This window comes from Cygnus olor, chromosome 1 (genome assembly GCF_009769625.2).
Source record: "Cygnus olor isolate bCygOlo1 chromosome 1, bCygOlo1.pri.v2, whole genome shotgun sequence".
In the NCBI taxonomy this organism is placed as follows: domain Eukaryota; kingdom Metazoa; phylum Chordata; class Aves; order Anseriformes; family Anatidae; genus Cygnus; species Cygnus olor.
This window is the reverse complement of record NC_049169.1, coordinates 176,925,235-176,949,963: the sequence shown is the minus strand read 5'-3', so window position 1 is coordinate 176,949,963 and position 24,729 is coordinate 176,925,235. Positions and strand designations below refer to the sequence as shown.

Sequence of the window (24,729 nt, the reverse complement as noted above, 5' to 3'; positions counted from 1 at the left end):
CTATCTTTATGACTTGCCTCTTGGTACTAGAACAACTCTTCCTTTGTAGCATGTTTCTAAACCAGATGAAAGGCAGGGCTATTAAAACGTAATACTGTCTAAATATATATATATGCTATTAATCATATTTGTACAATAAATAAAACTTCATAGAAAGAAACACATACACTTTTATCATAGTGGAAAGATGGATTTTTACCCTCTATTTAAGCAGAACAGCACTGGTATCTTATCTTGATTACTTTCAATTAATCATCAGTGGAATGCACAAGGGAATGCCTCAGAAATCCTGGCACTATAAATGAATTTATTCCTTTGACGTAGAGGGCTGCTAGTTATCATTTAGTTAAAAGGAAGAAACAACCGAACGCTGTTAGCAATAAAAGGTATTTCATAGTCTGGCAGAACTGTTTGCCCAGATCTTACCTTACTTTATTCTAGCTGCTTTGTAAAGCTGAGTAGTTTTTTTCACTTTCTGTAATAATAAACAAGTTGCCAAATGATCACATTGACAGTAAGATTATATTTTTTTTTTTTCAGTAAAAGAAGCGTTACCGAATAGTTTACACTCATTTCCCACCTTTCAAAAGTGTGGGTCTTTAATTGCTTCTCGTTCTTAAGACCAACAAATAGGAAGGCTACTGAGTAACAATCTGTTACCATCAGAAGTTTACCTATTCAGATAGAGCCCGAATGTTGCTAAACAGTAACCACAGCAAACCTGGGCTGTATTCTGTTAGGAATTTAAAAATTAACAATTTTAACCCAGGTCATTTGTTACTTATAATTGATGCACTGAAAAAAGCAATTTCCAGAAACAATTTAACACCCTACTGGAAAGCACCCAGGCACTACATGGGTGACCACAAACTAAAGAAATACTTCTTTTAACAAGCACTTCCATATTAACATACCTATTTGGGTTTATATTTACCCCAGCTCCCACTTTTAACACCATCTGCACCCGTAATTCTCTCAGGTTGCCCGAAACCCCTTGAAAACATGAACAGCAGCAACGGAGATCATTCAAATGAAAGCTTTATTTGGTATTTTCATATAAACTCCACTTCAAGAGCTTGCCATATTCTGTCTTTGCGACTGAGAAGTTGTTTGACAAAACAGCTGTTTGATTTTGCAGACAACACTTACAAAGTAAAACAAATGCTTTCGAACAACTCCACGGTTCCTTCCACACTGCACCTTCGGTAAAGCAAGTGACCAAAATCCAGTCTTTAGCACGGGCTCTGCATAACGCTGCCTGCTGGTTTTTAACGCAGTCTGTTTCTACATGCACACGTAAAATTGAACCTGTGTTTGTTGACGTTCTCCAGGAATCCTCTTGGGCAAATTTAGCCTCTTTCAGATTATTTGCAACATTTTTTTTTTTTATTATTTTTTGTACGGAAACTTTTATTCGAGCTATATCCCAAAACATTTCACAAAGCTAGACTCGTTAACCACACAAATGGCTAACACAATCCCTATGTTAAGGAGCAAGTAGAAGGTAAGAGGACCCGAGAGGTAGATACAAGAGACCGAAAGGATGGGGCTGACACAACAACCGAAGGACTGCAGCAGCAGACAGCCGAAGGGACACGGACAGCTTTTGAAGCAGCAAGTGCAAGGAGTTAAGGGCCGTGAGCGCCCTGTGAGGAACGGAATGAAATCTGTTTCAGGAAAATAAACTCTCCAGAAAACCAAAAGAGCACAAACAGTCGAAATAGCTGCGGCTGTGCTTCTCCAGGGCATGAGGCGAGCAGGCGGAGGCAGCACCCTGCTGAAGCTGGGAGGTGGAGACACGGCGGCCTACACAGGAGAACACCAAACCTTCTGGAGAGCTCAGCAGGGACGAGGGGAAGGTGTATGCTAACAGCACGGCACAGCGGTGAGACGGAGATTTGCATATATAGGGATACTGGAGGAAGACGGCTTGTGGAAGACACCGGTAATGATAAAAAAAGTACGAGGAGGGGAAGGCGCAACTCAAAAAAGCAAATTAAGGAAGCCAGGCAGCATTAAATGGTTTTTTACTCCCCTTCTGAGGTGCCAAAATATGCACTGGAATTACATTATTTTCAGAGAGGGGAAGGAGAAACACTTTTATAGATGCACAGGTAATGAATTTAACTCAGAGCCCTGCCAGGACTAGTCCTCCCATCCTCTCAATCTGAGTATTTGTTGTTTGAATGGTGCTGCAGCACAGACTGAGTCTACGCGGGTCAAACAACAGCAAACATTTACTCTACTGGGAAAGTCTGCATTTCATTCTGCATATTCCCAGGTGCAGGGTTAAAATTTGGCTTGGCCTAAATTGGAACAAAGATTACTCTATAACCTGGGTTGAACCGAGCAGGTGCTCCCTGCACAGCTCCTGTCACACTGAATTACAGGCCAATTACATTCCCTTTTAATCTATGCAACGTACCTGTTTCTAAAAGCATCGTCAGCTTCAGGCAGGCCCTACTGTCAAAATGCACACGCTGAAGACAGGCTGCGAAGCTCTCCTTCCAAACAGACAAGACAGGTGAAAGGTGAGGCAAGAAAAAGACAGTGCAGTGAAGTGACTTGCTCAAATTGACACAGACAAAAATCACCATCAGAAATTGCAATGACTCCCCCACTACCTCCTACTCTCCCCCACCTTTCTCCTACTGCTAATAATGCCTACGACAGCGGTAAAGCCAAGGATGTAGTCCTAACTCAAGGTGCTTGCAAAAAAAACCATGCGAGCAGATAAAAACAAGCTGCATGATAGAAAATGGATTAGTGAGAAAACAAAACACCGCTTTTCTGAAACAGCGAGAGGAACATTCCTTGGTAAAGAGTCAGTGCAGCCCAAGGAAGGATTAGCAGATGAGGAGCATAACTATGATAATACCTAGAGGATTCCTATGGCAAATTCCAAAGCAGAAGATTTTGCACGGAGATAGGGCAGAAGGGAGAGCTATCTCTGCAGAACAGATGTCCTGGAACACCAGGGTCTGCCTTAATTCTCATAGACCGCATTTTTGTACACAAGAGAAAACGTTTGGTTTAGACACGCAATAAGGATATCAAATGACAGCACAGTGCAAAATTAAACAGCGACTCTCTAAGTATCACGTTTGTTTCAACTGGCTCTTATTACACTTGAGAGCCAGCAACAAACTGGTCTCTTCAAACTGATCCGCAGAGGCAGTGGGGAGAGAAGAGCTGCACTTCTGGTGAAATCTGGGCTTGAAAAGTCACATCAGCAAAAGCAAGAGTATGTTATTTAACCCAACTTGACTCGTGGCGAACAAAGAAAATGTTTAATTCTCTCCCCTAAGGTAAACACGTGCTTTGGTTTGTCTATGAAACTCAGTACTTTGCAAAGACCTTTGGTTCACATTACTACTAACAGCAGCTCCTCAAGGAAACAAGCCTGGAACACTTCTGTTTTCAGATGTTTTTAAACATCTGCTTAAGCAATTTAGTTACAGGTATCTTGAATCACTGCCTATGAGGATTTCAATATGACAAAACATTTTAAAGAGAAAATGACAATGTTTCGGGAACTTCGCTAAGCAGGGGAAGACATCCTCTTCAGAGCATATTAAAAGTGGAGCCCACAGAAAAAGAGCACTAATAAGTAATAAAGTCATTTCGCAGATACATCAGAAAGAAATAAGTATACTTCAGGAAGGAGGATGAGTACAGAACAGAAGGAGGATGAGTACAGCAGGGCAAAACGAAATCATAAGAAAACAGTTTCTTGAAAGAAAAGAATGATCAGCTGCTAACTCAGCAGTTGGTATCGGCCGAGGAGCAGAAAGAGCTGGTTGTACTGGCAAGGCACAGGGCACCTGCAGCAGACAGCACGATGCAGTCATGTGAAAGGCAAATGTGGCTTAGGGATGTATCACGGATTATTTACAATATGGTAAGGAAGTATTAGTAGCATCACACATGGTATTAATCTGCCTTAACATACAGTTTAGGCAACCTCAGACTGGAATGGAGGAGGAGAATTGCTGGTAAAGCACAGTTTTTAAGAAAGTGCTTCATGTGATTATGAAAAAGAAACCTGTCAACCTCTCCATGGTAGAAGGGGAACTTCTGTTCTGGCCTTGCATATGAGGTCTTTCATGTGGAGCAAACGTACATATTCCTGCATCTCCTGGACTCTGAGAGCATCCAGTAGTCACCTATATCTTCCAATGAATATGCAGAGCTAGGTATGACAGAAAGTGTTCAAACGTCTCAAAACAAACATCAGAAGAAACAACCCTGACAAACAAGCACATACAACTAAAATTGATACTCCAAAACTCTTCTACACACACAAAAAATGTCACACAATAGAGAGAGAGAAAAAAAAAAAAAAGGACCTCAGCTTCCCTTGTAATACATGATAGACCAGATTCCCACTCCTTTGCCAGCTGGTCTGACAGATAGGTCTTTCCTCACAGAAGTTCAAGCTCAGCAGTTACCAGCTGTATTTTGCTGTAGCTGTACTCTGACAACTGCCTTAACTCCACTCTTTGTTTCTGACTGAGCAAAACACTGTGGGCTTTAGAAATGGAGACGTGTTTTTCAATGGTTTCATGATTTCAGACTTTATGGCTCTCTTTTTGACACCTAGAGAAGCAGGAGGTAAAGCTGCCTTCTAATGCAACCACTGAGTCTTGATGATGCTAAATGGAGACAAAACCCATCAGATTGAGAAGTCAGACTTAAAATCCTTAAAAAAAATGCCTAAGCATTTATATTGCCAACTTCTAATAGCCCGAGCAGCCAGCTCGGACAGTTCAGCCATCAGCCCCACTCATCTTTTACTTTCCTGTAGCACCGGGAATGATGAAGCTTCGATAGGCTTAGCCCCTCCCAGCCTAGGTGACACTGTCTGCAACTACTCAACGCGTTCCTCTTACCAACAGAGGAAAACCACCAGCCTCAAAAAGGATGCTGTATGCTGTAGCAGGGCTAGATCTTTGGAATATTTTTTCATGACAATATCATGTAATTGCCTTTTATGAGGAAAGAGACAAAAAGGAAACAAGACCAAAAAAAAGAAAACCTGATGTGTAAGAAGAAAAATTCTAGAAGAAACAACAATAAAGCAAAATACATTGGGAAGAAAGCACAGAAAAATCTACTTTGACAGAGGTGGCTCCAGAGCTGTTATTAAAAATCAGATTCATCAGGTTTAAATCTTCTGCAGAGCTCTAACAAATTTATAATGCATGTACACAATTAATTTATTTTCAATACCATTAGAAATGAGCAGCACCGGTGCGACTAACTCCCCTAAAAACAGCTTTCAGTTTATCTACTTGAAATGTTGGAACTCTCATCACCTAGTATTTTGCAAGCAATTAATTAAAGGTTAGTAAGCACAGTACTTTTACTCATTAGTTAGGAAACTACTCCACATAGATTATCTTGGGGGATGATTTTACTCTAGTACATGCCATTGATCCAGTTCTTGTGTAAAAATAAAAGGTCTGTATCATTTTTTTTAGATTAAGCATTAGCACATTGTCCCATACTTAGAAAAGGGGTAAAAAACCTGACAAAATATATTTAAAACAGCATACACTGAGCAAATTGAACTTAGATGGCATGGTTAAAACCAAAGTTAAAACTATTTACAATATTGCATAAGTAATATAACACAAACTTCCATTCCAAATGCACTCACATCAAAATAAAATAAAAAAATAGTACAACTCACATATGTTTTAATACCTATAAATCCTTATTTTCTATCCAACATTTTCTTTATAAAAGCCTGTTTAGAATATTAAACTTCTGATTCTCTCAAGCCTAAACGGATTCTAAAATGATCTGTTACTGATCACTTAGTCTTTGTCTTAAGTTTCTGGATTTTCCATTTTCAAATTTCCTCTTTTTAAATGTTGGCACCCCTTCTGTCAGGTCTCCAAGGGAGGTAACTGTCTTCTCTGTAAATATCACCTGGGCATCTTCTGGAACCTCTAGCACTGGAGCTGGTATATTGTCACTCTCTGTACTAGGAAGCTCCAGGTCCACTTTTTCACTGGGGGAAGAGAGGGAAACATAAAAGAGTAAATCTGCATGGGGAAAAGAACATTGTGTAGTACAGGCAGCAATATCCATATTTAATCAAAGCAGCTTTGAGGTAGATGCGAAGCCTTTTAGCCAAGATCATCATCATGACAGGGATCAAGAAAAACGTTCTTTGTTTCTTCTGTGTGAGGTGGCATAAAAAAAATTGAAAATAGAAAGAAATATAAAAATAAAGAATGTTGGAAGATGGTGGACAGTGGGTAATTAGCAATGGTTCGCTGATAAAATGCTACTGAGTAGTTTTCCTCAGGTGTCCATCCTCAAGACTCTGCATAACAGAACATAAGACAGGCCTACCAAATGAGCCAACGACCCAAGGCTGGGAGAAGCAGCTTCATAGCACAGGATCACAGCTAATAATCAAGGACATTGTCTAAAAACTACCAGTTTTAGGGGGTCGGTGGCAAACACTGTGTTCTAGAAGAATAACCAGAGGCATGAACATAAAATGGAGAGCGGCTGAACAGTTGGCAGAAAATGATCCAGATCACAAGACAATCAGAATCACAGCAGCATAACACTACTGTGAAGAGACACACTTAGGGGGCACTTTTGTATGAATTGGCCAGGAATACAGACATCTTTCAGCACTGCTGAGTGTTAGTTTACTGTCAGCTCGTGTACTACACCCAGTGTGGGCTCCTGTGCTTCAAGGATCAGCTCGAGCACCTGAGCAAGAGCCATGGGCATGACTGCAAGTGCAGAAAATGTGACTGTTGCAGTAACCCTAAAATGCAAATTTCCAGAAAGTGGCTAGCACTGTGTCTAGTCTCAACTGCAAGCAACTAATGAACAGCTGCATTTGTCTTGGTTACACGTGTGTTAAAGTACAGACTGATATATATAAGGTTCAGTAGCTGAAGGCACTTTTTATTGGGCAGTGCTTTCTAAAAACATTGAAAAAACTTACCAGCTCTGGAGTCAAGGAGTGGTGAGCTGACCCAATATAGGAGGTGTTACAGGAACTTATCAAGCAACATTATTATCTCCAAGGAAGTGTATCTGTGCTTAATTTAATCAAACAGTGACAGAACTGTACTTGCTGAATAATTTAAAACTAAAATGCTGTGCAATGGGGTAAGAATGAAAGGAAAAATTCATTTCCTTCTCCCAAAACTATTTTTCCAGACTCCTAGAGGGCACTGTAACAGGAAACTCATCATAAAAGACAGTAGGCTTCAGAAGAAAATGAGCAACCTCAGGCATCGTGCAGTAAAACAAACCAAACCAGCCAACCAAAAAAAAAATAGACACACACACAAATCCTGATCAGACGCAAGTCATGAAAACATCTGCAGTGCATCAGCAGGACATGTGAGAGAGAGAGACAGCTTCCAATTTAATATTGGTATAACCAGATTACATGTTTTGTCTTTCAACTCCTTACTTAAATCATTACAGAAAGTGTCTACCAACACATTATGACAGCATCCAGTACTTATCCGTAGTGACAGCAGAAAAAGTTTTAGTGCATTTTGTTTTGTTTTGGCTTAACTTGATTTTGAAGTTAGGGAGCAAGAAAAATGAGAGCTCAAACAGAACTCTTTCACTACAACGCTGGGTTAAAGTAAGACAAAAAATTTCTGTTACAGAGGGCTGTCCCCTTCAAATGAACAGTCAGAATCAGTAGAGCATCATGAACTGAGGAATAATTCACTGCTTGTGGAAGCAACTCAGCCCACATTAGGTAGAATTCACTTGGAGTCTTCAAAAAAGTTTACTCATATCAGCAACTACTGATCCGACGGAAGAGATTCAAAGCCATATGATCAAGATCAGGCTGCCAAGGACCCTAGATCTTGAACTCCAGGCAGAGTTAGCCCAACTAATCATTCATCAGAAAGAAACAGAGTTTAGCCTGGAAGCTAGAGGCATTGAGCAAGCTGCCTATGCTGCTCCAAGGCTGGAAGAAGTTGAAAAAACAGTTTACAAGAGCTGGAGTCCTCTGAACCAGATTTTTGAAGGAGACAATGTATAAGGAACATAACCTTAAAGTAACTAAGTTTAAAAAGTTGATACTCAGCCTCTGAAGAAAACCATGGATGACAACTATCCTTAAAATCTCCTCAGTTTACTTTGTACTTTGGGTGAAATTCTACACTAAAACAAAATGCCGCTGCTATCCTCAATGGAGAGGTATTACTTTAAATAATCTCCAAGAAAAGAGTTGTACTTTATGCTACATTCCCAATAAAAGCTGTGGTAACTGCCAGAAGTCAAGAAGAAAAAGATTCAGCTCTTGAAAACAGATTCTGGAAACAAACATTATGCAAATTGCTGTGGTAAAAAGATACTCACCCTGATTCTTCTTCTTCTTCTTCTTCTTCATTTTTAATTGCTTCCCATTTTCCGTAAGGGTTGGTCTTAGATGTGTCACTGGAATTATCTTTGGAAGCTGATGTACTCTCTTCTTCCAGATTAACTTCCCGCCATTTCCCGTAAGGGCTTAACTTTTTAGCCTTGGGAGACTTCTCTTCCTCTGACTCTTCATCATGACCTCCTTTCCTCTAAAGAGGAAAAAACCCACCTTAAGCAAAAATGCCTAAATAAAAACATAACGTAGCTTTATTTTACATCTTTCATTTATCATCTACTATTCGTAATTTTCAACGAAGAGTAATTTGAAACAATAAAATCTTATTGTAATAAAAATCTTCACGTTTTTCTCCTTGAGCTTTCATCTCACACAGCTGAAAAAAACACTAAAACTATCATGGCTGAAGTTAACAAGGATTAGCCAATAATAGCTTACTTAAAAACAAGAGGCCAAAAAAATCACATGCAACTTTCAGTGCATGCGCATACACAACTTGTACCTAACACATGGTAGTTTATAATGATGCACAGCAATACATAAATATGTATTTTAGAATTAACACCTGTTTAATTAATACAATTTATATTTAAGCCATCTCTGCTGGTTCTGAACTACCAGTTTCAGAAATCCACCTGACCCAACCAGAGCCATAATCACACCTTTTATGTGAAGTTTCAAAACTGAAGACAAATATACATAATTGATTTTTTACTGTGGGCTGCCAATGCCAATTAACTTTTTGGATTATTTCAGGGATAAGACAGTCTACCTTCTCAGAGTACATCACACTTGTTGCAGAATTCTTCTTCAGGTTGGCTGAAAGAAAGTTCATGCTCTGTATCCTGGAACAGTGCCACTAATGTGCCAAATAACTTCAAATAAAGATTCATTTCACTATTCATAACAGTGCAAACTCCTACTTTCAGTCATAAGGTTTAACCTCATCACAATGAGTATAGCCTATCACAAGAGATGAAAGATAAGTCATTTTATGCTAGAAAGTGAACACTATATGTAAAATGAATCTAAAGAGAGAATTTACCTTGGAATTTTTTCCTGGACTTTGTGCTTCACTTTCACTGTCTTCCTGATCGGAGTCCGATTCAGATGCTTTGGAACCTGCTCCTGCACGCTCTTCAGAATGCTTGCCGCGTTGACTGTTCTCATTTGAAGATGAAACAAAACCATCAGGTTTTTCCCACGTGGATACTGTCCAAGATATTTGAATAATCGCATTATTTATGCATCTAACTAATCTGTTATTGCTTTGCCAGCACCACCTTTCAGAAGCAGTACTGCCTTACGCAGATATGCAGCAAATAATTTAGCACAAGGCCTCTGCCTTTGTTCAGTATATTTTTCTCAGCAAAGATACCATCATGACAACTGAGTTCACTGTTGATAAAACTTGTTTTAATTAGTGCTTAAGAAAAATATCACGCATAGCAAACCATGGTCCAAAAGACTCTGGTCCCTCTCACCCTAAAACAGGACAGAACACCTTTGGAGGTACCTATTTGATTTGAGTTATCCATTGATGCCAAAGAAAGGATGAGGTAAGGAATGCTAATTGTGAGCTTCTTAGCTTTCAGGGCAGAAAAAACCTTCCCCTCTGCTACTCATCTCAGTAAGGTTAGGTCTCTAATTAAATAGCTATCAAGTAAACAAGGGAATACAAACATTAATTTGAAAAGGCAAAAGCATCTGTAGGCAATGACCTGATTTTCAATTAGAAGGTAGTATTCCAGCAAACATATTGATAGAAGGTATTTAAACAAAAATTGAATCAGGGGTCTTGAAGCTGGTTTTAGTAGCAATAATGTAAAAGTTTTAGTAGCAATAAGGTAAAAGTATACCAACTTTTTATATATAATGTTATATAAGCTTTCAAATGTAACAGAACTACTATTTTCCCAATTACTTTATTTCCAAAGTAACCCCTAGCTGAAAACAACACTTAAGAAGTATGCTTCTAAATGTATCTTGAGGAAGTAAAGGTGTAGAAAACTGACAGTGGGTGGCTTGCAACTAACAAAACGGTCTCTTAAGGGTATTACTGTCATCTAGCTTTAGACCAGTAACTGAGAAAGTTCACTCTTTTAGGTATCACATATTGTCAGTGGATTAAGGTGCAGCCTTCTGAAGCACGATTCATAGCAGGAGCTAAGCCGAGAGATACTGGCCTCCTAAATTACATGCCTGAGATGAGACACTACGAACATTCCCCTTGGCTAACAATTTGTCTTTTCTTCAGAAAACAGGATTAGCATTAGCAGAGCTGACAAGTATTTCAAGCATTTGCAAGATACCTACAACTAGATAAAAATAAGGGATCACTTTGAAATCTCACAATCTGAAGTTTTACCGAATATACTGATTATAAAGACATTCTTCTTAAGTGCAATGTGTCTGTGAAGAACTTAAAAACTGTTACAACCGAAGGCATAAAATATATCTGAACTTAGAAGGCAATGTTTAAAAATAACCAGCAACTCACTTCCCTTTCAGAAGAGAAACCACAAATCATTTGAGAAGGGAGGTGGCATGCAGAAAAACTAAAAGTGTTTTGTTTTTTCTTTCCTATTCTTGGCATCATTAGGAATTCCACTTCATACCCAACAGCAGAAGGAAAACTCATAGCTGGCATAAAATCACTTGCTCTCCGGAGAGGCACTGTTGACCATACATGATTTGAACAGATTTAGAAAACAAATGCCTGTTCTGGGGGAGTTACCACAAAGTTCCCCATGCAGGGGAAAAAAAAAATGGGGAAAAGAACTAGGGGCTCTGATTTTGGACTCTCATGTCAGTCCTATGTCAACAAGAGGAAAAATTTAGGAGATCCTAAACTTCAGCTCCATACACCTGGTAAAACAAAATCCTATCCCTTTGGGTTTCCAAACTAAAACTTTAATGCATACGTAGAAACGAAGAACCCATATCTTAGAGTTGTAAGTTAAAGGTCTAAAAAAAAAAAAAAAACAAACCTACAAAGCACAAATGTATACGATCTCATAATACATTTATAAAGTCAGCACTGAGCTAAGCAACAAGTCTATTTCAACTAAGGCAACAGCTTAAAAAATATAAAACTTGACAATGGCCTTAAAACACAGCTATTTGCAAAATAAAATGCTGCTCTGAAAACCCTCTGTTCTGAAACAGAGCTTAACTCCTTACCTCCTGTTTGTGTGTTATAGTAATAGGTATGACCATCTTCAGTGACACCTTCTACCCACACTGCTCCCTGAGAAAAAGATAGAGAAGCTAATTAAAGACAAAGACTATTAAGGATCAGCCAAAGAATCACTTACAAAACGTAAGACTTGATCCCTTGAATATTTTTGCTCATGATAATTTTACTGTTTCAAAACCTGTCTGAAGCTTGAACCCCTGAAACTCTTATAAATTACTCCCTTTGACTCAAATGAGATTGAATTGCTTATCTTAAAGAACCACAAATCCATATAATTATTTTTTTTTCAAATAGTGGATAATTAGTATGCCATACAGTTCAAATTATGATACAGTCCATTATTTTACATGTTTTTGATTTTCCAAAGCCTTCACATCTTAACTTGTCATTTCCCATTTTGTTCCTTGTCTTAAGTAGAGACTGTGAAATATCTCTCTGGAAGACTTGCAAGTTTCGTCAGGGCTATAGAAAACCAGTATGAAGAAATACTATCACTGAATAAACAGAAGCAAACAAAATAGCCTTCTAAAATTTATTCCAAAATACACATTCACCAAAAATAATTGAAGAATTAATCTTTGCAGGAATGCATGCCAATGAATTTACTTGGAAACGCACCAATTTCAACAAAACATTGATTTTCCATACTGATTAACAAACTCAGGAGAAACGTGGCTGAATTTGCTGCTGGTATGTCTTTGTGGATGTGTAATTAAAATAAAAATTACTTGCAGAATAAATAATCATACATTACACGAATTAAGATCTTCCTTAAGAACCTGACTTTAGCAACACTTACACATAGAACTTTTTTCACTGCTCCTTAAGTACTAATATTACTTACTCCCCTGTACTGGGCAGAACTTCTGTGTAGCTTCATCATACATTACTTTTGCATTAATAAAAGTTTCTGTGTATATATACACACACAGATATATAGATTTTTGCACACATACTCCTATCCATCTGCTTAATACTCCATTAAAACCTTGTTTTTCTTTTTAAAACAACAAAATCAGAGGCTCTCATCTGCTCTGTAGAAAACTACATAAGGAACAAAAAATTATGCCAGTATGTTCAGAGCAGGCAAAAGCAAGAAAGCCTTCAGTGATCAAGTTTCCTCAAGTTTTTGCTCTCAAAAGCTTCAATGTGATAGCTTCAAGAAAAGAAAAAAAAAAAAAAGGAAAATGTATCTTATGAAAGTAGAAAGAGGACAAAAGACTGTTCTTATGTGCAACCTATCCTTTTTGTTACAGTTAGATCCTGAGAAGGTTTAGGTTTTCAGCAGATATTCGATCTCTGGCACACTGAGCATCCTACTACATAAATGCTAACAAGCACGACATCAATCTAAGTGAAGCTGTAGGTAGCCTTCACCAAGTCTTTCATTGCTCTGTTCTCTGCACCTCTTGCAAAGCCTGAGCAGCAAGCTAACCTGCTATAAAACAAAGAGGGACCGTGAATTTCACTTGCACGACAAATTGCAAACATGCCCTTTAATTTGTGGGAAACGTGAGTCCTTGGCTAGAGATCTGGAACATTCCCAGTATCTTTAGCTCAGACTAAATAAGGGAGCAATTAAACGCTCGTTTTTAGCAGGAGCTGAAGTAACTAAAGACACCACAAAGTCACAGATCAGGGCGAGGGAGGAATGGCAAAATACAGCCATGTGGCACAAGAGATAGCTGAGGCTGAAGGTGTGTGTTTTATGATACAGCTGAGATGAGCTAACTTCAGACTGTTGCCAAGAAGGCAGCTCCTTCCCTCCTCCATCTGGTCTTCCTGAACTGGCAATTCTGACTACCCAGAAGGCTGATTCAAAGAAACAAGCAGTAACCTGAACTCTGAGGTTTCCACTCCCTGGATGAGTTCACTGTCAGGACAAACACACACCAAGGACCGTACACGATCAGTCACTGGACCACCTCTTTCAGTGGAAGGCAAGAGTAAGACCGGCTTAAAAATACTGCAAAGCTATACCCTGACAGAAATGATGAAGTTGAAGACCTGGTTAACAAGTTGGGCAAAACTGCAGGGGAAAGGAATCAGAAAGCCAGAGTACCACGTGTTGGGCAGCTCTGACATGAATAAACACTTATGAATAAACACTGGATGAAAAAAAAAAAAAATCTGCGTTTCTGAAAGAAAACCCTCTCTTAACAGAGAGAGAATAAAGACAAAGAATGTGACATTTTGTTAATTGATTCAATTGCCTAAAAATATACGCCATTATCACCAGTTTCTCCTCTGTCTGTAAGTACCCAGTACCAAACAAAGGCTACCTTCCAAGATACAACGCTATAGAATGAAAGAATGTCAAGCATTCTGAAAAAGACAGGATTTTTTGCTCTCCAACAGAAAATCCAATATTAGAAGACAACAATGACTTTAAATCGTACCGTACTATTATACTTATCTTGAAAATGGGAAAAACTTAACATCACTTCATGGGAATGTTGTACAAATAGTGCTTTTAATGTTATGAATCACTAAGTTCCTGGAGTGAAAAATATCAGGGGAAAGTCCACTGATGATGATGATAAATGTTTCCATCTTTGGACTATTCAGTAGGTGTGCCTGTCCTTTAAATCAGGAAAATACAGTAAAACGCTAAAAGGTTGCTTGCAGATGGCAACCGTGACTCTAAAACCTACAAAAAAAATATCAAATGAATGTATCCTAAAGCAAACACAAAGATTTTTTTTCTTTACTACTGGACAATGCAGTCTCTGTGTTTTCCACGCAGTGCTTGGTGGTCATTATAAAACAGAACACACAAACACACATGCGTTTCTTCATGCACATAACAAACAACTATTTCTCACTGAGCAGTCGTCAAAAAGGAAGAATTCATTTTTTCTTTTAAGTGTTAAAAATTTCTACACCACTGTGGTAGAAGAAACTCACAAGCTATTGTTTAGATGTGATGTCTCTTCAATGCTTATATTCCATCTTACTGTAAAAAGAGAGGAGAGCTACAAAAAGCTGAACAGAATTTATTCAGTTTTCTAAAAGCTTTCAATTCCATGGGCTAATGCATTAAAAAAAGCATATTCTATTATTGTTATCTCTTATCTTCCCTTGATACTAATTATCCAAAAATACATGTACAGTAGAATTTTAACTTTCATCATGTATGTCATAAATGATCCTATATATTTACATTATGTTACGTTTCCTAAGTTTACTAAGAGCAAACGATTTATCGTCTGCAATCAGAAGAGACTTGCAAATTGCTCAGCTCATTTCTGGTAAGTGTTTACAAGGGCAAAGAAAAGTACAAATAACAGTGTTTGATTACCGTTTGCGAATTTTTAGAGTTGCCTTGGAATCCTTTAGGTTTTTCCCACTGTGATTCTTAAAAAACAAAACAAAACAAAACAAAAAAATCACCCATTACTCAGTCCTGTTCATGTTTAATCATGTTTAGGAAAAAAAGATCTAACTGGCATGATACTGATATGTGCACCCATCCAAAGTGTAACATAGATACATCAATCAGAATATAAATTATCCTTGGTCAAACTATAGTATGAACAATAAACCAAAGTGTCATAATTACAGTTGGCTTTATCAGGACTAATCTGCCAGACTATTAAATTCTGGCTGACACACAGATACTGGAAGTTTGGTACAAAAACGGCATTTTTTTAATGGTAGCACAGGTCAGAAGAAACTGCACACACAAGATTTTTACCTTTTGCAAGTTACCTTGTAGAAGGAAAGACTAAAGTAAATACTACAGTCATTTCCACATTTATAAGAAACAGTTTGCTATGTTCTCATTAATCATAAAAGAGGGTTGCTTTTATGCTCTAAAGTAGATCATAACACATTGCTCCTCAACAGAAGTCAGTCAGTTAGATAAATCCTGTAAATGTGGAAAGAAACAATCAGACAACAATTCATAGCTGCCCTCATTTACTTGGGCGTGACCAATGCCCAAATAATCGTTCAGTTCACTTCTCATTCCTGATAAAGGATTTTTAGAAAAAGCACAGCTATCTTTTGTATATTTAACCTCTGAGAGGCTAACATTTTCCAGAAACAGTAGAATTACTCTGTTATCCCATTATTATTAAGGAAAAGCAAATACAGTCTCAAGTTCCGGATGCCTAAGTCTTGATTATTAAGTATCAAAAACTCCATCTAATTGTTCCGATTTTAATAATCGGCTTCCTACTGAGATAACGGAAGGGTAAAGAAATGCAGGTTGTCTTCAGTCATTTGTATGCTATATAGACATCTGCATTTGCTCCTCACTAATTTTTACCTCCTGTTTTTGTATTGTAGTAATAAGTGTAGCCTTCGGGAGAAAGTCCTTGCACCCACTCCTTCGTTTCAACTTTCGGTGGCTCTGAGGTGCCCGGAGATGTCTTTTTTTTCTTTTCCTTCTTTTCCTTCTTTTCTTTCTTTTCCTTCTTTTCTTTCTTTCCTTTATCTTCTGTTGTGCTACTCTGTGTTTTACTCAGCGTTGAACTGGGACCTACCTCATCTTAAAGAAAAATAATACTCAGTTAAAAAAAAAAGTTTTAATCTGAGCTTAAATATCAGTCACTCATGTAACAGCAAATAGGAAACTTTGTTATTAGGAGTATTTTTAGTCATCAGTATTACAGTTGTAGTAGCCAAACTGAAAAGATTACATTCAAATATTCTTTCATTTTAGCAATATGATAGTGTTATAAGATAATGTCTTTCTTATAATAACTCTTGATATTTGATACCCAAATATCAAAAGATGAATAATAACACAAAAACTATACGGACCGATGAGCTCTGACCAAACCCAAAGAAACTAAAAGAGTTCTGAAAAAGAAGTACTACAGGAGCTTTAAACCACAACTTTTTAGAATGGATAATATGTCTTTGCATTGACTGAACAAAGGTACTTGCTGAACTGCAAGCTGAGTAGGAGATTTTAATCTCTACTACTTGATACCAGTGGGAGTCCAAGCTCTCCTACTTGATAGGAACTTTTGTCTCCAAGTGGTAAAAGTGAAACATAAAATTAACTAAGGGAAGCTGCACTGCCGATTCAAAGTACTAACTACTTTTTTTTTTTTCTTTCACATTGTTTACATGTTCTATTCCAAACTGGATTGTTCCATGCACCTGAGAACACCATAGCTAAAAACAATCTGTACTGCAACTTCTACTACTGGCAATGTCCAGGCTCACATTTCTTTCTTTTTCCTTTATTTAAAAAAATAAAGAATAAAAATAAATAAAAAACAAAACAAACAAGCAGACAAAACAAAATAAAAAAAAAACACAAGCAAACAGTCCTGGAGGCGTAGTCTCATATTCCTAAAACCTAATTTAAGAAAAAAAACATTCCTATTCAATATTCTTTCAATTTTGTCTTTAATCCTTTGGCAACTATATGAACTACCTGGCTTGATTCCAAGCCTTTTCAAATCCTCTTGATATGCTTTCATTGCAGCCTCCTCCATTGCTGCAAATTCTTTTGACATGTTTTCTTCTTCTTTTGCTTTTTCCAAGCTTTTCTTTTTAATCTAAAACAAAACAAAAGCCCAGGAGAATAAATTAAACAAGTCTGATAATAAAAGTGATTAAATATATGTATTTGTGAAAGTAAGATAATCGAGTTACCTCACTAATTCTTTTTGCCACATTTTCTTTATGATTCTTTCCTCTTTCATGAAACTCTATGCTCTAGAAAACAAGAAAAAACAGGAAAAATAATGCATACAATTGTAATTTATTTCAGCTAGTTAGAATTAATTAGACTAAACTTCGTTCAATAAGCTGAAATGTAACCCGCTTTGAAAATATTTACAGCTAACTCTACAGCTGTAAAATATTTCCTCATAATAAATTCAGGAATGCTGCAAAACACAACATAAAACTTATGAAAAAACAGTAACACTCAAAAATGTTAGTATAAATGTTCGTCTTCTGTATTTAAGAGATTTAAAACTTCAGAAATAATAATATTCAGCACATATATTAGAGATGACTAACAAGGAATTTGGGTTCCCTCTCTATGCTATCCTTCTATAGCATACCTTTTTTTTACCCGCTTTGCTGGTTTTCCTGCAAACTTTTAAAAACGTTGTGGTCTATTTAGCATTCCAAACATTAGCTATAGTCCTTAATTAGATAATTCCCCACTGTACAAAAATCCTATGAACTTAAACCAGTCTCCAGGCCCACAAATCCGAGAGAGAGAAAAGGCAAGATGGGAGGGTTGGGTAAGTGAGGACAACACAACAGTCTGCAAGCCAAAAACCTGCCAGAAAAAAACAAAGCCAGCAGAAACTGGAAGGAGTTCAGAAGCTGTACAGGTGACAGCTGAAACCCTCATGTGGTCCACAGAAAACACACCTGATCTCACTTAGGTGTTCAAAAGTTAGGTGCCTGAAGCTGACCTAGTAACCCCAAATTTCTTTGCACAAACAGATGTGCAGAGGATGCACATCCAGATGATGATTCACGTCTTCTGAAGGCAGGCTTATAGGTTACCTAAATACCCTCCTTAACGCATATTTCTCTTTGCTGACTATATAAAAGAAACCTAAACCAATCAGCTCACATTTGTGCTTCTGAATTACAGGTATCTAATTGTAAACCAGATGAAGCTCAGCTCCAGGAGTACCTTTGGCATTGAGTCAGGAGGGCAGAACTTATTTTTAAAGTGAGAAACCAATGGGTCTAAAAAAGGAGTCTTGCAAAAGGTGTCTGCAAGTCAGAAACACCTTTCTTTAACCCAATAACATTTCTGTGGGCTGTGTGAAATGGAAGAAATTTCCTTTAAGTGCTTAGAGCACTGGCTGTACCAGGCCTGCCATATACAAACAGCATGTATACCAGGTTTTGCTTGCCATTTGCATATTAAGGCTAGGAACAGGCGTGGACAAAGTTTCAAGACAGATCAAATGTTGTTACAGATCCTGAAGAAAAAGCAGGATCAAATATTTCATGTCTTATCTTGCACTGCCAAGTAAAAACAGCACACACCATCTTGGATGCAGGTACGTGGCTCTCACGGAACATGTTTTAAATATCACAATTATTACAAAAGCATTTTTAAACAACACATTTCATGCATTAATAAATATTAAAGTGATTTTATAGGCCATAATTCAAATTCCTAGTATTTCAGAATCATTGACTTAGCAGAGAAGATGATCGTACAGGTCTGTTGTCTGCTATCCAGCACTTGCAGTAATCGCAGAACTTTTTTGGCTGAGATTTCCAGTAATCGGCCCTGGGGAGAAGGAAAAAGAAAAGATGTGCAATCTGAAACAATAATCAAAGCCACAGGTTGTAAAATATGTAGCCTCAGAAACTAAACCGAGTCGCTGTCTTTGGGTGATTGAGTGCTACGAGGATTTTTTTTGGTGTTGTTGTTTTTGAGCTTTTTTTTTTTAAGCTAAGGCAAGCAAGCAAGAATAGCTGTATTGACTACAGTGGTTCATAAAGCACTGCTCACTAGCGAGATTTACCCAACTGATCCTTGAAGACCGCAATATTTTTTTTCCTACAGAGATAATGCTGTAAGAACCAGAAATATAAGACAACACAAGCCAAAGCTAAACAAGCAGCACCAGATACCCTTATTCATCACAGAACTGTCAGAAATGTGCAACTCGTGCTATTTTTCATTAAAAAACGCATACAAAAATGCTGCTAGGGGCAAAACTTTGATTTAGAGTCAAAGCCCATTTTGGGTACTGTCCGCAGAGAGCTTAGCAACACGGCGGTGTGGTTCTGGACGAGGTGAGCTAACGCGAGGAATCTCGGGGCAGAATGGGACCTGTGGGGTCACAGACAAAACAGCAAGTGGTTTGGTTGTTCCTGTGCAACAACGCGAGCATTTCTGAACCAGGCCATTTAGATAAGAAGTTGCCTGTGTGTGAGAAAACAGGGGGAAAACTCTACAGAGCTCAAATGTTGGTACGTAAAAGTATTTACCAGTAAAACAAACAAGCCCTCCTACGATTAGATAAAGGCTGTTTCTTCATCAACAACTGCTTTCTAATGCCAGATGAGGGTTTTGCAGAAATAATTCCATTTCTTGTTGGCTTGCAGAAACAGATGCAATGCCTCGGTTCAACAGAAAACATTCCAGCACCAGACTTTTATGCTTTTCAATTAAAATAAAAGGAATGAGGAGAAAAAATAATAACAAAAATCAAGATGACACTGAGAATATTCAAGATTAGTCCAAAAAAATGGATCTCTGCCTTCCACCTCAAGATCAACACACACAATTCAAGGAAGGTACTTCCTGACATTTTTATTCAATAAAAACAAAACTTCTTCCACACATAAAAATAGTACCCCCGAACCTTTTATGTGCAGGCATATCTTTCGTAACAGAAATAGACCTGACTTCACTCTTAAAATTGAAGCAGAGATCAAAATATGCCTCCCCATTAGTGCTTAATGTAAAAACACGATTACCAAGAGGCTGTGGTTATTTAAAGTCGTAAGTATGATGAATACACTCTACAAAAATATTTCAACCTGTAAGCAAGTGTGTTAGCAGCACGCAGCTTTTCAAGCCATTTTCTGGGAAGCCAGAAAGCAGCTGGGCTTCCCCTGATTTACACAGAAATCCTCTCACCTCTACACAGCGTACTTTCAACCTGGGCGATTACTTAGTCACACATTTAATTAAAAGGCTTTCGAGATCCATACTCCAAAAACCCACTAGGGCCAAAGCCTGGGAAATCTAAAAGTGGCTTGAAAACCAGCTGAGTGGGAGGGAGATGTTCGGAGCTCAGAAATACCTCTAGGCCCTTTTTCCTCTTTGAGCTATGGCTCCTGAACTGTCCCTAAGCAGGGACAAGTCACCCAAGGTGAATTTCCTGCTAAAAGCTGCGTTAACTTTCCTAAGGCAATGATCCGGTTCTGACAGAGAGCACACACAGTGGAACAGCCTCACTATATGCTTCGAAGGTGCAAGAACATCTGTGGGTTTCCAAGTTTAACCTAATGGGATGCGTGTTTTGACTTCGAAAGCATCAGTGTGAGTGCTAATATTAAGGCTGGGCAGCTGCCCTCACCAAAAGTCAAGGCATGAGAGGCATTTTCACAGCTATTTTTTCCAACATTTTCTTTCCTGAAGACTACTGGTCATCACATCTGTCACAAGACCCTGTAGCTACACAGTGATCGCGCTGGAGAATCTGAGGGCACACCTGGGACCTAAATACAAAACTCGAGGCCTTGTCAAGGAAAGCTTTTTCTTTGTCTTCATGTCCTGTTGATGTTGCTAAAGATCAGAGCTGGCTCTGGTAAATACAACGCCATACAGTAGACCTGATATCATGGGAACCTTAAGTCCTGCTATTTTATGCTCAACAGAGTTAATTGTGTAAATTACAGTCCCAGTTCTGCAACTTAGGAGTCTCCTGAGTATTATACGCGGAGATTTTCCACTCGAGTTCACACCACTCAAAAAAAAAAAAAAAAAAAAAAAGAGCAAGCTCATCTGCACTATCCCCTGAATCCCATCTGCCACTGTAACGGGGAGGGAGCCTGCGAAGCACCAGCAGGGCTGCAGCGAGATCCCCCCTCAGCGGGGTTCTGCCAGTGCTTCACAGGCTCTGCTCACCAGCCTGGAAGCCAATCCTGCTTGACGACAACGGTCAAATATGTGACTTTTTTTTTTCAGTAATCTACCAAATACAGCCTTGAGAGTAGATGCAGTTAAAATACAAAGGTCCTTTATACTTGAATAATTGTGCAAAAATCAAGGAAACCGTTTTATTTTAGAAAGACCCTGCAGAAAAGGCAGAAAGAGGGGAGCGAACGTAAAACTGTTTTCTAGGAACTTGAACAAAGTGACTCTTTGCCCCAAACAGCTGCAGAGTGCAAATTGTGTCAATGTTAAAAACATTTTCAGATTTTTTAAGTTCATTTAGGATTTCAGGGTGAGTAAGAATACAGAGAAGGTTTCAACTCTGCACTAACAGCACCCGCTGCATTCACCATCCGTAGCTCTGCAACTCAGGTATTTCTCCTTGGCGTAATTAATTCCGTGAGACGTTAGAATCACACAGCCTGTGCTAAAATAACTGGCTTGTGCACCCCTCCTGCACATGAACTGAGTGTTTGGGAGACCACAAAAGGACCAGGTTCTGTTGACAACATGCAGAAAGCAACCCGAGGAGTGACTCCAGCAGTGCCGGAGTCCAAGGCCCTGAGTTCTCAAGTCAGAGCCCCTTTCAATACACGACCTTCTCCTAACAGCTTAGGCAAACTGTTAAGGCTTTAACAGACAGTGCAAGCAGCACTTATATTGGGAAGCATTAAGAAACCCTAATAGAGACGCTATCTTCAGTCAAGAAAGTTTTGACAAACTTTATTGTGAGACTGGGATGGAGGTTTTGGTTCCTACCGCATGCTGGCTGGAAGAAGAAAAATAAAAAAGGGAGGGCAGGGAATAAGAACTAACTATGTCAGGTTGTTCTGAATACAAGAAAAAAAGTATCTGAAAACAATAAAAAAAAGTAATTTGGCCATGCAAACAAAATCTGGAAGTATTTGCTTTGAATAGCTTTGTTCTAAAACACCAGACTTGAAATCTGGCAGGGATGCAGGGGGATGCGTATTAGGGATATATCTGTCCAAATTATAAGCCTTTAGGGGGAAAAACATACGCACGCTCAGCAGTCTTCTTTGGTTTTAATATCTGCAAACTCCGAAGATTTCACACACAGTTAATACCTTCCAGCTTTCTACAGGTTTGAGCACTGAACAGGCTGGGCATGCATCATCTTCTTGAACACATCTTCGTGTGTGAAGTGAGAAATACTTCAATACTAGGAATCCTAGCTCCTGACTACACAAAGATACGAGAATTCAGGCTACCTATCATTGATGGTCTGTAACAGCCACTCAACAGGGCACAGTTTTCAGAAATACTAATAAATGCTCGTGAGGAATATTGTGCACTCCTAAAGCAAAATAATACTTCTATAATGCAACAAAGTAGAAAAAAAATGAAAAAATCCACACATCTCACAGCAGAGCTTCTGCAAGGGAAGCAATTCCAGAAGAGCTAATTCTAATGAAAATATCTCATTTTATTCATATATATCAGTGTGGGAGTGTGGCCATGGGGGTCGACAAGCCCTATGGTTGGTGATAACATCAGACTCTTAACGCAACATATCAGCATATATACCTCAGCTCTCAGAACATAAAGCTAAAATCATTAGGGATCGAGGCTAAAAAGGAAAGAGTCTTCTTGTACTGTGAGCTAGGTCCCAGTGTAATAGCCTTAACGACCTGCATTCCCAAAGAATTCAGAGCAATTTATAGGGCACTGATACTACCTAAAACTCTTCTTTGACACATATCCTTAATTTTTATTAAAAAAGAAAAAGATATGTAAAAATAAGGTTTTAAGAAATGGCATCTCTGGTGCACCTACTTGTTGGCTTTCTGCTCTGCCCCAGAATACACTTGTATACGTGAGCTCCTACAGAGCAGTCACAGGTGGAAATTTCACCTGCATGAAACAGGGCGCACATCTCCGGCCTTCAACTCAATTTCATTTTTGGCAATCCTTCAGTAAATTCCAATTTATAACTCAAGGGGCTGCTTCTTTTTACTACTGTAATAGCCCCCAATAGAAAACACACATAAATCATAATCCCACAGGACAATCTGAGCAGACAGCAGAACCTGCCCAAGCTGCTTGACCTGACTTAGTATTGGTGCTGAAGAACATTTGCGTCTATCTGCTTAGCCAGGTCATTTATCTGTGCTTACCTGAAAGGTAACACCACGAACATTTGTAACAGTATACAAGAATACTCAAGAATATCAGAGCAGGCAGGTTTTGCATGTACGGAGCTCCCATGGAAATCACCTCAGCTAACGGCAGCGGTCTAAAAAGCGAGTTATCGCTGTGTTTAAGTTCTTTCATGCCAAAAAATGGGGACGGCCACCTCCAAAGGGGCACTCTTCCCACCCTAAAATTGGCATCTGTGAGGCAAACTGAACCGCACAGGTGTGCGTTCCTGCCTTACACAGGGAGCCTAAAGCAAACAGCCCGAGCCAACCTTCAGCATTAAATATCCAAAGTCAGGAATATCTACCAAGAGCAGAGGTCTGCTGCTGCAGATGAAGAAGGATATGGGCCACGTCAGGGAGAATATGATAAGAATTAGAAGAGAGAGAGTAGGGAAAAAAAAAAAAAGTGACAATTTGGGTCAAGAAGCTGTTCGGGTATAAATTTAGCAGGAACTAAAATTACGAACACTGCTGCATGTACTGTGAGTCTGCAAGGCAGGCTCAAACAGCTGAACTACCAAATACTTCCCTACAAGATCTCAAATTTTGGATCCATTTCGTATGATTTTAAGGGGAAAAAATGATATTTTGAAAAGTAAAAGAAGCGAGCAGATGTCATCTGACTTTCTCAGTTCATATAGAGCAACCCCTGCGTTTTGCACCCCCTCCCAGACACGCGCAAGCATCAGTAGATGTTTTCTAAATATTTTAAGTGGTTAAAAGAGGCAGCAAAAAGGAAGAAAGGGGGCTTTCCTTCCACAAACTGCACCCGGAGCTGGAGGTAGCGAGGAGTCCCGGCGGGGGGAGAGCTCCCCGCGGAGCTGCCGGGCCGAGATAAGGGCGGACATAAGGGGGGAAAAGGCAGCGCAAACAAACAACCGGGGGGCCGGGGGGCCAATAACGGGACGGTAAGGCTGCAACCCGAGGTCTTCCCGGAGCTGTGTGGGCACCCCCAGCCCCCGAGGGCCAGCCCCAGCCCTGCCCACCCGCCTCCATCCCCGTCCCCCGAGGTCCCGGCCGCCAGCACTCACATGGCCGCCGCCGCCTCCTCCGCCGCTGCCCTCCGCCGATGCCGCTGGGGCGGAGCGGGGCGGAGCGCAGCGATGGGAGCCGGGAGGGCTCAAGCCGAGCTCTGCTCCACCCGCCCTTCATCACCTCCTCCTCCTGCTCCTCCTCCTCCTCGGCCCCCGGCCGAAGGCAGCGCTCCGCGGGGAGCCGCACGCTCAGGGAGCCGCTGCCGGTGAGTGGAGGGCATGGAGGGGGGTCGGCACCCGGAGGCCGCGGGTTCGAGCCCCACCGCGGCTGTGAGGGGAGGGGGTAAGGGGAGGGGGTAAGGGGAGGGGGTCACGGAGAAGGGGCCGGCAACCCC

The 24,729-nt window shown here is 39.5% G+C and overlaps 2 protein-coding genes across 3 annotated transcripts in view; one reads left to right on the top strand and one right to left on the bottom strand.

The window, feature by feature from the left end:
- Positions 1–1,021: 1,021 nt before the first annotated feature.
- WBP4 (WW domain binding protein 4) lies at positions 1,022–24,524 on the bottom strand. The gene is made up of 10 exons (XM_040541046.1): positions 24,392–24,524; positions 18,744–18,816; positions 17,199–17,261; positions 16,978–17,101; positions 15,856–16,077; positions 14,884–14,939; positions 11,567–11,633; positions 9,429–9,595; positions 8,368–8,576; positions 1,022–6,019 (listed from the first exon to the last, which is right to left on the bottom strand). Coding segments are annotated over exons 1-10 (1,191 nt in total). The 5' UTR covers positions 24,394–24,524; the 3' UTR covers positions 1,022–5,811.
- ELF1 (E74 like ETS transcription factor 1) overlaps positions 24,462–24,729 on the top strand; it is an 88,224-nt gene continuing 87,956 nt past the window's right edge. Inside the window, exon 1 of one of the 2 annotated variants that reach the window (XM_040540961.1) lies at positions 24,462–24,600. The gene's annotated coding sequence lies outside the window, so the exon portion shown is untranslated. The remainder of the gene's footprint in view (positions 24,601–24,729) is intronic. The other variant, XM_040541009.1, reaches the window with a different exon arrangement.

Bases quoted from the DNA above. Each gene is read 5' to 3' on its own strand.
- WBP4 (XM_040541046.1), bottom strand. The intron at 17,262-18,743 runs GTACGATCATCT...CTTGTTTTCTAG, and splicing joins GGATAGCAGACAACAGACCT to AGCATAGAGTTTCATGAAAG. The intron at 6,020-8,367 runs GTGAGTATCTTT...CTCTTCCCCCAG, and splicing joins GAAGAAGAAGAAGAATCAGG to TGAAAAAGTGGACCTGGAGC.